This window comes from Simochromis diagramma, unplaced genomic scaffold (genome assembly GCF_900408965.1).
Source record: "Simochromis diagramma unplaced genomic scaffold, fSimDia1.1 OVJJ01000669.1, whole genome shotgun sequence".
Lineage (NCBI taxonomy): Eukaryota > Metazoa > Chordata > Actinopteri > Cichliformes > Cichlidae > Simochromis > Simochromis diagramma.
The window spans coordinates 5,447,055-5,459,735 of record NW_024387458.1 but is presented as its reverse complement, the minus strand read 5'-3'; the positions used below and the strand labels follow the sequence as shown (position 1 = coordinate 5,459,735).

At 39.9% G+C, this 12,681-nt stretch overlaps 2 protein-coding genes across 2 annotated transcripts; one reads left to right on the top strand and one right to left on the bottom strand.

Moving 5' to 3' along the window:
• Nucleotides 1-5,108: 5,108 nt before the first annotated feature.
• Nucleotides 5,109-7,481, bottom strand: g6pc1a.2 (glucose-6-phosphatase catalytic subunit 1a, tandem duplicate 2). The gene is made up of 5 exons (XM_040013999.1): nt 7,176-7,481; nt 6,976-7,085; nt 6,319-6,421; nt 5,887-6,002; nt 5,109-5,728 (listed from the first exon to the last, which is right to left on the bottom strand). Exons 1-5 carry the CDS (start codon nt 7,406-7,408, stop codon nt 5,226-5,228), a joined length of 1,065 nt encoding a protein of 354 aa, XP_039869933.1. The 5' UTR covers nt 7,409-7,481; the 3' UTR covers nt 5,109-5,225.
• A 793-nt stretch (nt 7,482-8,274) lies between these two features.
• On the top strand, nt 8,275-11,020 carry g6pc1a.1 (glucose-6-phosphatase catalytic subunit 1a, tandem duplicate 1). The gene is made up of 5 exons (XM_040014001.1): nt 8,275-8,751; nt 8,857-8,966; nt 9,504-9,609; nt 9,696-9,811; nt 10,156-11,020. Exons 1-5 carry the CDS (start codon nt 8,534-8,536, stop codon nt 10,662-10,664), a joined length of 1,059 nt encoding a protein of 352 aa, XP_039869935.1. The 5' UTR covers nt 8,275-8,533; the 3' UTR covers nt 10,665-11,020.
• The last annotated feature ends 1,661 nt before the right edge of the window (nt 11,021-12,681 follow it).

Below are 12,681 nucleotides of genomic sequence, written 5' to 3'. Positions count from 1 at the left end.
GGTTGGCAGGTGGCACACCTAGGTGCTCTCCTTCCTTCTCCATTTCCACCGTTGTTGAGGTCCCCTTTGCTGCTTGTTGGGTTTAGTAAAACTGTGAAGGCTCGCTGTTGATAAACTCAGAGTCTATCTCTGTATACTTGTCTTTAATCTGTCATAGGTCAGGCCTTGTCTCATCATGCATCTGCTACTCAGATGAAATGTTCTTTTCACCATTGGACCCAAACAGTGATACTTTATCTAAAAGGAATATCAAAGAGGAAATTCCGCATGGAAAGGATGCCAGTTAAAAAAACAACATTAAAGGCAGCGATTATATTTCTGACATGTATTAATTTGTGTTTCTGGATGTAAATTAAATAGTCCTGCTTTTAAAAGGCAAAAAGGTCCCCCATTTAAAAGCTGGATGGGATGGGGGTGGTGTAAATAATGTCACACAGTGCAGTTAAAAACTCTCCAAATGTGTTAATGTGGCTGCATTATTTATTTTCACCAAAACTACTTACTACTACTTACGATTTAGACACTAAAAGCTACACAGGGTTATTTTTCATTCATTATCCTTAATTTATCCAGGTAAAAGTCTCATTGAAATAAAGAAACCGAATGACATGAAGTAATTTTACTTTTCAAGATCAGTTCGCACTTTGCTGTGTAACCTGTGTGTAGGCAAAGGTATGACACAAAAGAGCACAGTCAAAAAGTAGTGAATGAAGCCTCCAGAGACCAAAAATTCAACCAAATACAGAACTGATCCGAAGCCTATAAAGCTCTTAAAAGTGTTTGCACCCAAACTCAATCTCGAAGGACTAATTAAGTTTAAAAAAATACAGAATCACAAAAATTAGGACAAAAGAAGAAATGGAAGGCCTAAAAATACTATCTCCAGCAGGTAAACGGCATCTGAAAGTCATGTCCTTAAGAAACAGGACAAAAATCCATCAAAGGACTTGATGCAGGACCTGAAAGATGCATCTGGCCTTTCAGTTGAGGCACCTGCTGTTCACTGAAGCATCATTAGTGAAGGTCACTCTTACTTACAGAAGCTTCAATAATAAAAATGTCTCCACTTTTTGCTCAGTATGAACCATATAAAAACAAACTAGCTGAAGGCAGGTCACCCTGATAAATGTCACTACTGAAGCAGTCATTTCTTTTAAAAGGTGTCTTGTGTTTCCAAACCTGGAGTGTGCAGCATTTTCTCCGTTACGTCCTCCACAACTTCTGTCAGTCTCTCGGTGACCGGCCTCCATTTCACTCATAATGGAGCACAGAGGCATTTATTTCCATTTCTGAATATTTTTATAACTTCTACAGCTGCATAAACACTTTATCACACATGCAACAAACTAACAACTTGAAAGTCTGAACAAACTGAAAAGGAGCCATGTTGCTTCTGGTGTTTTCTTCATTTTCAAATTGAAGAAATACTTTTGGTCAATGGCGCAACACTGCCACCTTTTAATATGTGGTCACTGCACTGAGCAGGTAATACAGTATTACTGCTATGCTTCATTGTATCTAAAAGTACAAGGAAATCGTTGTACATTTTACTATGACTAGATTTAATTCAGAGCTTTATTTAGCATATTTCTTGGCACACATTCAACAAGGTGCTGGAAACATTTCTCAGAGGTTTTTGACCATAATAACATGAAAGTGTCACACAAGTTGCTGCAGATTTGTCAGGTTTTAGTTGTATTCATTCTGTCACATTCTAATATAATTCTATAAAAGCATGTCAGTCTTTCAACTGCCATGCTCCACTACACAGCAGACAAGACTAAACAGCCAAAAATTTAACACAGACATGGCAATAACTGAACCTCTGCCCTGTGACAGGGCTAACACATCAGGCGTGCAAACGGCAAATTCATTATAAAACCACAAAAATGCAACGGGACCCACACAGCAGTCAAGACTGACAAGAATTATCCAAATATGCATAATATTTTACCAGGCCCCAAAGCCCGAAATTGCATAGTATTAAACATAGTCAAGCACTCTTTCACAGCAAAAGGAGTAGAGTGAAATTAATTAATGATAATATATGAGGAAGGTTTTTAACCATGTTTTTAATTGAAGTTGGAGAATGGTCACATGGATGAGGTAAAGTTTTTAGGATTATGAAGTTGCTCCTTAAACTTAATAATTTTACAATATAGTAGTTATTAAAAAATACTGTGATGTAATTATATTAACTAATGATGGGTAGAAGCTGATAACTATTTCTGGCCACTGTAGATTATAATGCTTGATCATTATTTAAAGAATCTAAACCTTATTGTTTATCACAAATTAGAACAACAGGAATGTTGTGTGTTGGGGGCGGGGTTTGTTTGTTTTTTTGTTCGTTTTTTTAATTGGCAGGAGGTGCTGCGATGTCTTACTTGTGCGACAGAGGGTGCTGCAATACCCTCTAACGGTTGAACGAGTGTACCTAATAAAGTGACTGATGAGAGTATAGGGAAGTGAGACATCCTGCATATAACGGTACAGCAGATGCACCAAGAGGACCAACTGAACATTCTTCCCGATATTTTTCCGTTTTACCTGGGACTTTAATATTTACCTGCATCTCTCCGTCACACACACCTTTCCTTTGAGCGTCCAGACCTCCCGTGTCTGAGAGAGATGCAGTTAGTGGGTATTAGGAACTGCGTGAGCGCATCCATGTGCGTCATTGAGGTACACACCCGCGCCAAATGAAGAATGTGACAGACTCAGTGATTGCATCGATTCTGAGAGCTTGTTATTCTCATTCCTGATTTTTTTAAGGCACAAATTTGCCAATGACAATCCAGCCACCGTCTTTGTCTCTTTATGTCTGCACGGATGTTTAGCAAAACTCTACCGCTTTGTGATATCGGACAAATTCTTATTAAATTAAAATTTCTATCAAACTTTATGCATTTTTATGCAACTGCAGCAAATCTCACTTTACTTGGTGTTTTTCCTCTTGTGTCCCACTTAACTGTTCATCAGGCATGTCACGTGTGTATTATGCAAAACACAGAATGGCAAATATTGAATGTTCAGTGTGCACTTTCGGCCCCGTGTGCCTGACGGGCCCACAGACACGGGTATGACGTGGGAAATCGCTGTCATCACTGCAAGTCGAGATAACGGATCTGAGTTAATTATTGATATCATCCCGAAATGTTATCTTTATCATATGAGGTTATACAACAGCCAAATGGGACACGGGGTCTCTGGAGGGGACGTGAGGACGAGCGAGTATATTCTTGATCTATTCAACATCAGGTCTGTTCTTCAGTGTTCAAGATTTACTGCTTATCTGATCCCATAGGAATCCAATAATAGAGCAAAGCTGGAAATGTCTTTAAACAGTGAGCTTTTATTTGTGTCTCTGGCAAAAGAGGGAAAAAACAACAACAACAAAGATGATGAAGGCTCATGTCAGGTGTTCAGCTTCTTCTTAACTGTATTAAATTCCTATGGATCTAATATGTGTCGATGTAAAAACATATTAAAAAACTGTCCAATTGTATGCCAGTGCATGCATTTTTCTCCACTATAGGCTAATTTATCAAACTATATTGTTTGATTTGCATATCCAAATGGAGGCAGGATAGAATAAGTACATGTAAGTACATTTAAGTACTTAGTACTTTCATTTTCATCTACTTTAAGAATTTACTTAAAGTAGATGCTATGATTCAGAGAAAAATATTGCATTTTAAACAACATTATATATTGGAGTATTAGAATTGTAGTTAATGTAAAAATAAGAATGAATAAAATGTAACCCATTTAAAAAATGTTTATATTTGTGTGCGTGTGTGTGTGCGTGTGTGTGTGTGTGTGTGCGTGTGTAAATATAACAATTTTCTGTTGTTTTTTTCTAACAAAAAAGTTGTATGTAATTAGTAATTCATTCAATTTACTTTTATGTCATTTCAGCTTTTATCGTTTTGTTGTTTTATTGTCTAAACTTTATTCTCTTCTCTTCTCTTGATAAATGTGTATAATGACAGAAAGACGTATGGATAGTTCATTGCACTGCCCTGTAATTATAAAATATAAAGTTTTTTGTTAGTTTACTGTGACTAACAGTAACTTTCCTATCATTTAATTGTTTATTATTTTGGTGTAGGATGAATGACAATGAGGGTAGGAAGTCTTTATCAATAGGAAAAGCTGTAAAACGTGAAAACACTGAAAATACTGAACATACTTTTTAGTATTAAGTTTAAAATCTATACATTGCTTCACATGATCTAAAAACTGTCCACTTGGCTGGATTTGAGTCTTCACCAGGCCAAGTATGGCCCTGGGGCCTTATGTTTGACACCCCTGGATTAAACTGATGAGCCCCTTTTAATATTTGTGTATGTATTTTTTATCTCTGCACCTACTGTACCTTTAATTTCTGCACATATAGTATATTTTATTCTGCATATGTGTTATTTATTGTTGGTTACTTTTTTCTTTTCTTTTAGCACTGATGTGGGACAGTACTCCAATTTCATTGTACTGTTGTACAGTGCATGACTGTGCAATTATAATAAATTGTAAATAATGAGTTAAAAGTGTTTGTTTTCTGCTTATTTTCTTTTAATTGAGATTATTCTGAATATTATACTTATTGTGTGATTTTTTTTTAAGAAAGCTGAGTATCTGAGTAAAATTTGGAATCGGTGACTTTTTAAAATTGTGGTGCACATATTAAAAAAATACGCTAACAGATATTCCAGCGCTGGTGAGAAAAGTAGAATAAATCTGTCTTAGTCTAAGTAGAAGAAAATGGTCATTAGTCAAGTATTAAAGGAACATTCCAGTAATTGCACATTTTTAAAAATGAACCAAATCGGGTTTTTTTTTAACATTTACAAAATTTTTATTTAAAAATATTTCAACAGTCCCAAAAATACTTTCTATGACATTGAAAAAAATACATTACTAATACAGTTAAAATACTATACTGAAGTCGTGAATGACCGTCCAGGACAAGCGTCATTATCGTGTTGTCGCATATTCAAAATAGTTCTTTGTGAGTGTCACTGGGCAGCCTGGATAGTGCTTTCACTTAGTGTCACACAATGTCCAAGGTTCAGTGTCCAAATAACACAAAATGCATTTTCCTGTTGATCTCAAAGCTTTTCCTGAGGATTACGTGGCAGTGTGGATAAAACAAGCACCAAAGGAATGTGTTTCAATAGGAAGAGATTTCCTTTTCATTAGTCTTTGTGATATGAAGTTGGTGCTCACACTGCCTTTTTGTTGTGCTGGCTCAGAGATCGGTTCACACAGTATGGGATGATACTGACAGTGACCAGTGGCACAATGGCACTCTTGCAGAAGGACAGCAGGTAGAAGAGGGCCGCGGTATGTGTAGGAGGCTTGAAGGAGTCAAACAGGTGCAGCAGGAGCAGAGAGCTGATGATGCATCCTGCTTTGACCAACAGGCTGCTGCTCTTTTTGGTTTCGGTGTAGAGGGGAGAGTGCAGGCCCAGACCCAGGCCAAACAGCGTGCCCATGTTGCGTAGGAGGCTGGCAAAGGGCGTGGTGTCCAGGTGGACCCACTCTGGTCTGATGCACCACTTCTGGGCTTTCTCCATGGTCCACAGCAGGTCCACACCCAGAGCTTTGAGCAGCACATAGAAGCCAACAGCGAAGGAGGTGAGGAACAGAGTCGTGTAGAAATACTTCTTCATGCTGGCGCTGTAGATCCACTGAGTTCTGTTAAAGGCCTCAGCCACAATCATACCTAGAAAACAATGATCCACATTAGGAAAGCAGAGGCGGATATTTCGCGTTACTTATTATACCGCTGCAGGCTTAATAACTGACTATATTTCTGACTATATATTTTACTGAATGACCGAGGCATAGCCAGCTGTTCACTGAAACTGTAAAAATACTCACCTGTGATAAGACCGGCGATGACCTGGTGGGGGAAGTGGGCAGCAATAAAGACTCTAGAGAGGCAGACACACACCTGGACCCCACAAAAAAGCGTCCACAGAAGAGCCTTCAGATACCTGTTGAAGTACAAATTCACACAGCTTAGATTCATTGATTTCCAGCAGCTCAAGATTACATGAAAGAAAATCTTTTGAAGCACTGTAACAATAAACAAATTTATTCTTCTCTTATCATGAGAACTTCAGCTGCCTGCACGTCAAAACAACCCGTGTTTAACACCCTGTTTTCAGTCAATACTTCTCAGAAGTCAATGATCAACCCCAGCACCGAACAGATAGCGTGTCCAGAGCGATAAGCTCTGACTGGAGAAAAATGGTAAACAACACCAAAATCGGCAGGGCCAAGAAAGGAAAAATAAAGTTATAGACTCACCACTGACTGTTTGTGGATTTGTTGCTGGTCATGATGGCGAGGATCGAGGTCACCAGGGTGTAGTAGACTCCTGCAGCTCCCATAGCATGGCCAGAGGGGCTGCCTAGGTAACACAGACAGAGGGAGGAAGGCAGTTATTAACATGTGGGCCAGAGCAACCTGCACTGCTCATTCATTATATTCTTTTGTTTTGTTGTTTGTTTTAACCTAAGTAATAAATGAATGAAAAAGATCGCCGCTATTTTATTTTAACTTGATTTTAAACAACTCAATAAGCTCATATGTTTGGCTGCTGTCCAAATAACCTAACTGCAAATAACATAACATGCATGTTTATGGACTGTGTCACAGGGGAAACATGCAAACTCCACACAGAAAGGCAGACAGAAACCAGAGGATACAAAAGAAACGTTCTTTCTGTGATATGTACGAATTAAGCACCATATCACCTGACAGCATTAGGGCTTTATCTTGAGGATGAGGGCCAAGATTTAGATCTTTAGAATGATAATTTATTTGATTCGGCCAATTTACTTCAAAGTAAACTTCAGGCAGGAACACATGCAGAGTGAGAGGAGCTGTGGGCTAATGGGAGTCGGTTTATTTTTACCCTCACGCAAGTTAATGCAGCCGTGCATGAACAGTGGTGTCTCTCACCTGGTCCAGTCTCACAGGTCATTGGGTACTGCTCGATGTGAGGGGGCACGGAGTTTGCATAGTAGGCTGTCTCGTGGACCCACCAGTACGGCCTCTCTCCAAACAGAATCCTGAAGAGGACAGCAGAAACATGCATTGAGTTACGGTCTAAAGAAAGCTTATTTCACACGATTATATATCAGTTAAAAAAATACGCTCACCATTTGAACACTAAATTAAGCCAGTCTCCGATCACAGCCACCCAGATCAGCTTGATGCCCACTGAAGCCCGCAGGTGAAACCAAAGGGGGAAGAAGATGAAAAAGGTGTTCCTCAGATCAGCCGCCCAGGAGACCCAGAGAAACAAGCCCTGGGCATCTTTGTAGTTGGTCTGCAGGTAGTGGGTGCTGCTCACCCCGAAACCCTGCACGGCGTCCATCACGGCATTAAGCATCTTAGCGTTAAGAGGAAGAAATCTCAGTCTAGTGATGTGTGAGTGGAAGAACAGAGAGTGCTGTTATCAGCGAGACAGCTGGCTGTTTTTATAGTGGACGGACCCACTACCCAAACGCATGCACACGCTGATCTTTGGACCTTACGCATGTGTAATAAAACACTGGCAGTCACTAGAGTTTGGGAGGCATGTCACACAAACAAGTTGGGGAAGATAACAGGAAAACAAAACGTCAATCAGTATCTTAGAATCACTGTACAGAGAGAGTCACAGGAGAGAGGAAGTCAATCGATCAGTGGCTGTCCTCCTCAAGTGTGACCCAAATTAAACACTTTGCAGAGAGATTTTTTTTCTGCTGCCCCACAGACTATTTTTAAATGTCATCTTCGTCTTCTTCATTTTTGTCCACATGGCTTTGACTTTGGCATTAATAAAGGATAGCCGTGTTTTTCATATTTTCCCTTCTTACATTCTCACATTCTGCACATTCTCACTAATAATTTATCAGTAATGTCATTGATTTTTTTAGTGAAAACATGCCGCCGTTCAGAATGATGGAGTAAGCTATTTCTATATTACATAAGAAGATCAATGATTAAATGAGTGAGTTTGGGATGAAACAAAGCTGATGAGATAGTTGGTGACAAAACAGAAAAAGAAAAAAATAGATAGCAGGTGGAACATAAGGTACTGCACTCTTATGAAAGAAAGGTCTGGTGGGGACATCTGCACAGATGAGCTCATATTTTGTTCTGTTTCCAGAGATATGTTTACGAAAAGTTCAAAACCATTTTGTTGTTTCTCACATTGGGGTTCAGGCACAAGTAGAGATAACGGGTCTTTGCTAGAAGTCTGCAATCTGTCCATGGGCAGCTGTTGCTTTCTGTTACGATAGCTTTTAGCAGAGGGGGCCCCCTGAGGTGTAAAGGTTAAGTGACCTGTCTGCACCGTTGCAAAGTTAAACAAACTTGCTAGCCTTGAGTAAAGTCCAGTGGGAATCATTCAGTGGAAGAACGGACAGGACGGCCTCAAAGAGCTTTGCTGAAACCTAACCAAGAAAAAAACCAATAAAGAGACAATATTTTCACAGCATCGTCCTCAGAAAGAGGTCTGGGTTGTGATATCATGGATCTTCTACACAGCTGGGGCGTTGAGCTGGCTGTCTATCTGCAGACCAGATATGGCAAATATGAAGGTTTGTTCGACCTGGCATCCACAGTGGCCGATCTGCACACCACGTTCTTCTGGTTGTTCCCGATCTGGTTCCACCTGCGGAGGGACACGGCACTCAGGCTCATCTGGGTGGCTGTCATCGGAGACTGGCTCAACTTGGTCCTAAAATGGTAACTGGGTGAAAGGGTCCAACTTGAATTAAACTTAAAACTTAAACATTAAAAAAAGGAACGGTTGCATGATTCGTTTCCTGTTTTTTTGTTTCACTGTGGCAGGGTTCTATTTGGGGAAAGACCTTATTGGTGGGTTCACGAGACCAAGTTTTATGGAGCAGGACCGGCCCCTTCACTCCAGCAGTTCCCCATCACATGTGAAACTGGACCAGGTAGAGCTCATGACGGGCATGCGGACCGCATGAAAACTGAACAGATCTAGTCTGTCATAATAGAACGATAAGATTTATTTGGCACAGTACACAATTAGTCTGATAAATACTCCAGTACATCATTGCCAGGTGATAGCTGTAACAATTGGCAACTGTACACGACTTTCTGTGAATGGGCATGACTTTAATGGTGATAAATAGGTAATAAACTTGTAGTGCCTTTTATCTTGCTCCAGTTTCTTTGAGAGATCTCTGTCCTTATACTAATAGTAGAAGGGAAGGTAACAAGGTGCAAGTGTTTTTCTTCAGTCTTCAGTTTCCAGAACGTATTAAACGTTCTGGAAACTGAAAGAAAAAGATAAAAAGATACCAACAACTTTCAGCAAAATATGACATATTCAAACCACCTCAGACTTGGTGTTGCGCTTATTCTGGTCACCAGTCTGACGAGGATTGGTCGTCACGATAGATGAAGAACCGACTGATCGGTTTTCACTCTAAATTAGAAAATACTAAGCCCAATTTCTTTCTTTGCAGGAAGTCCTTCAGGTCATGCCATGGGCGCAGCTGGTGTCTGGTATGTCATGGTAACAGCACTGCTCTCTATTGCAAGAGAAAAACAGTGCCCCCCATTGCTATACAGGTGAGTCTGTGTTAATACAATCACCTTTTCTGGCTCTCTGGAGTCTTTAGGTTCTGTGCACCTACAATCAGTGTTGTCCCTGTCAGATTTTTGTATATAGGCCTGTGGATGCTAATGGGCCTGGTCGAGCTGGTGGTATGCATTTCCAGGGTCTACATGGCTGCTCACTTCCCACACCAGGTTATTGCAGGAATCATTACAGGTCAGTCCATCTAAAGAACTCTAGTCGATAAAGTGTTGACTTTTACAAAGACTTTGATGTGCAGAATTTTCATAAAAACATTTTGCGAGGGTTGGAAATTAAGTTTACTGAGTGATTATGTAGCCTACAACTACCAATATCATATTTTTAGGCGCAAATGCCAAAGATCAAACAAAGAAATATTGTAGAAGAAGAATTAAAATATGGCTCAGGTGTAAATGCAATCTCAAAATTACAAAAATATGATATATTTAGACCATTTTAACTTCAAATATTGTTTTATTGAGTGTACATGTTACGCATTGTCCCTGTTTAATAAACCACCTTGTCTGTTTTCGTCTTAGGCACACTGGTAGCTGAAGTTGTTTCCAAGGAGAAATGGATCTACAGCGCGAGCCTGAAGAAGTACTTCTTAATTACCCTCTTCCTCACCTCCTTTGCTGTTGGCTTTTATGTGCTCCTTAAAGCTCTGGATGTGGACCTGCTGTGGACCATGGAGAAAGCCCAGAAGTGGTGCATCAGGCCAGAGTGGGTTCACCTAGACTCTGCCCCCTTTGCTAGCCTCCTGCGGAACATGGGCAGCCTGTTTGGTCTGGGCCTCGGTCTGCACTCACCGTTCTACAAGACAACCAAGATGAGGATTATGAGCGCCCCTTTGAGGATTGGATGTATTGTCATCTCTGTATCCCTGCTTCACCTGTTAGATGGATGGACATTTTCCCCTGAAAACCATATGACTTTCTATGCCCTTTCCTTTGGTAAAAGTGCCGTTGCACTTTTAATCCCAACTACTTTGGTGCCTTGGGCTCTCAGCAAGATTTACCCTGTAAAGACAGAAGGCAAAAACTTGTAGCTTTAAGGCAACTGGAGGATTAATGTTCTATATTTACAAGGATTCTTATGGATTAAGCCTCATCTGTACTGTTCACTGTTTTATTTTCTGTTTTAATCTGGGTCTAGGTTAACTCCATATCTAGGAAACTTGCTATAGAGTTTTTGGAATGTCTGAAGATATTGTGCTGGCCTTGTTACCATTTAGGAGCAGAGGGAAAAGGCTACTTTACTGATTGGAACAATAACATTTAATTGGATGTTACCATTCCCAGAATCTAGACTACTTAGGGACAGAAAAAGGACGTAGACACCCAACTAGCACTTTCAGATAATTGCTGTGAAGCTCACTGATAGACCACATTTGTTCAATTTGAATAACTGTCTTTTCAGTGTCTGTAATATTGTAAGCTTCTTTTACATCCACAGTATATATGAGATAAAGATCTTTACACATACACGCAGCCACCACCTCAGCAAAAAAAGTATTTTTTAAACAAATAAAAACTGTTTCTTGTAATCATGTTTTCGTGCTTATTTGAGAAGTGCGGTGCAGCCCTGGCAGTTTTCTCAGTATGTCTCAGACTGATACTGATTAATTCTCTGGCCAGAACAACCATTAAATATTAACCAGAGCATGCTCCACTCACTCGGCAGTCCCACATAGTGACACTGCCTCGCACCACAGCCATGCGCTTTCAAAGGTACATGAAGGGTCAAGGGGCAGAAAGCGTTGCCGACAGCACGTGGGCCTCATAAGGCTTTAAAAATAGAACCTTGTTCAGGTGACGAACTATCGAAGCAGCTTTGGATGTATGGTACTGAGATCAGCAGGATTGCAAACAAAGGTCACTATCATATTATCACAGACACACCTCTATAAAACCGCTAATTACATTGTGAAACTGCAACGTAAAGTCCAACTGAATGCAATCGTAGGTCACCTAAAGTTGCTGTGGTAATGAGAAAAAGTAGGAAACTGAAGGTAGTCGCTGTGGTAACTTTGCTGGACATGAAGTCCTGCATCAGATAACTTAAGTCTCGTAGATCTAAACATCATGGAGCCAGTCTGGGATTACATAAGGAGACTTAATAAGGAGACTTAAAGCAGATAGAGACTGTCATTATATGGCATTGTTTTTGAGAACAGCCCCACATTATCATGCCTCAAAGGTTTGATCAGCATTGCACTGTTTTACAAAATAAATCATACTTAATCTTAACAGGACCCAGTGATTATCACGACACATCCCACCAGCAAATGCCAAGTGCTCCTTTTTTGATCATTTTATCTCATTGTCTTCTTACGCTGTTCAAGTTATTTCCGATTCTTATCTCAAGAAGCTATATGGGAGTTCTTTGTACAGGTATCCTGCATTGCGTTTGTGTGACTAGGAGGCAGGGGGACAGAGGGTATAGACCTCACAACTACGTCAGGGACGTTGAGTAACTGTTTACATTAGTTTACAGTCACAATAGTCAGCTCGCCTTGGTTGTTCTCCTCAATATCTTCTCATCCTCACATAACCTTTTCTATATTTACTTAAAGATGCAGCTCTGGACCAAATAAATAAATAAAAAGAAGTGTCGGCATAAAAGGTGCTTCAAAAAACACGCTTCACAAATATGCACAGTCTAGTCTGATCAGTGAAGTCCTTCATGCCCCTTGTCAGCTTTTCAAAGTTAAGAAAAGCATTAAACTTTGGGTGTTAGTCTAACTGCAAAGAGTGCAAGTGTGTAAGACTTACATCTGACATATACAATTCCCATATTATGCCTTAAACCTAAAACTAGCACCAAATTAATACAAACTGAACTAATTAATCAAAACTAAACAGAAGTAAAAACAATACCTCAACAATACCAAATGTTAAAAAAGCTAATGACAAACACAAAACTGTAACTACATCTCTTCCCCTCTATCTCTGCCTGCTTCCCCGTCTAACTTCAGAGTCTCTCTATCAATAAAGGCTAAAAAATGCCATAATAAATGATTTAAAAAAAGAAACATATGCTTTGTGTCACAGGGCGTTCTCCTG

Bases quoted from the DNA above. Each gene is read 5' to 3' on its own strand.
- g6pc1a.2 (XM_040013999.1), bottom strand. From the start codon at position 7,408: ATGCTTAATGCCGTGATGGACGCCGTGCAGGGTTTCGGGGTGAGCAGC. The intron at 7,086-7,175 runs GTGAGCGTATTT...TGTCCTCTTCAG, and splicing joins CTTAATTTAGTGTTCAAATG to GATTCTGTTTGGAGAGAGGC. The intron at 6,422-6,975 runs GTGAGAGACACC...TGTGTTACCTAG, and splicing joins GACCTGTGAGACTGGACCAG to GCAGCCCCTCTGGCCATGCT.
- g6pc1a.1 (XM_040014001.1), top strand. From the start codon at position 8,534: ATGGATCTTCTACACAGCTGGGGCGTTGAGCTGGCTGTCTATCTGCAG. The intron at 8,967-9,503 runs GTAGAGCTCATG...CTTTCTTTGCAG, and splicing joins CACATGTGAAACTGGACCAG to GAAGTCCTTCAGGTCATGCC. The intron at 9,812-10,155 runs GTCAGTCCATCT...TTTTCGTCTTAG, and splicing joins TATTGCAGGAATCATTACAG to GCACACTGGTAGCTGAAGTT.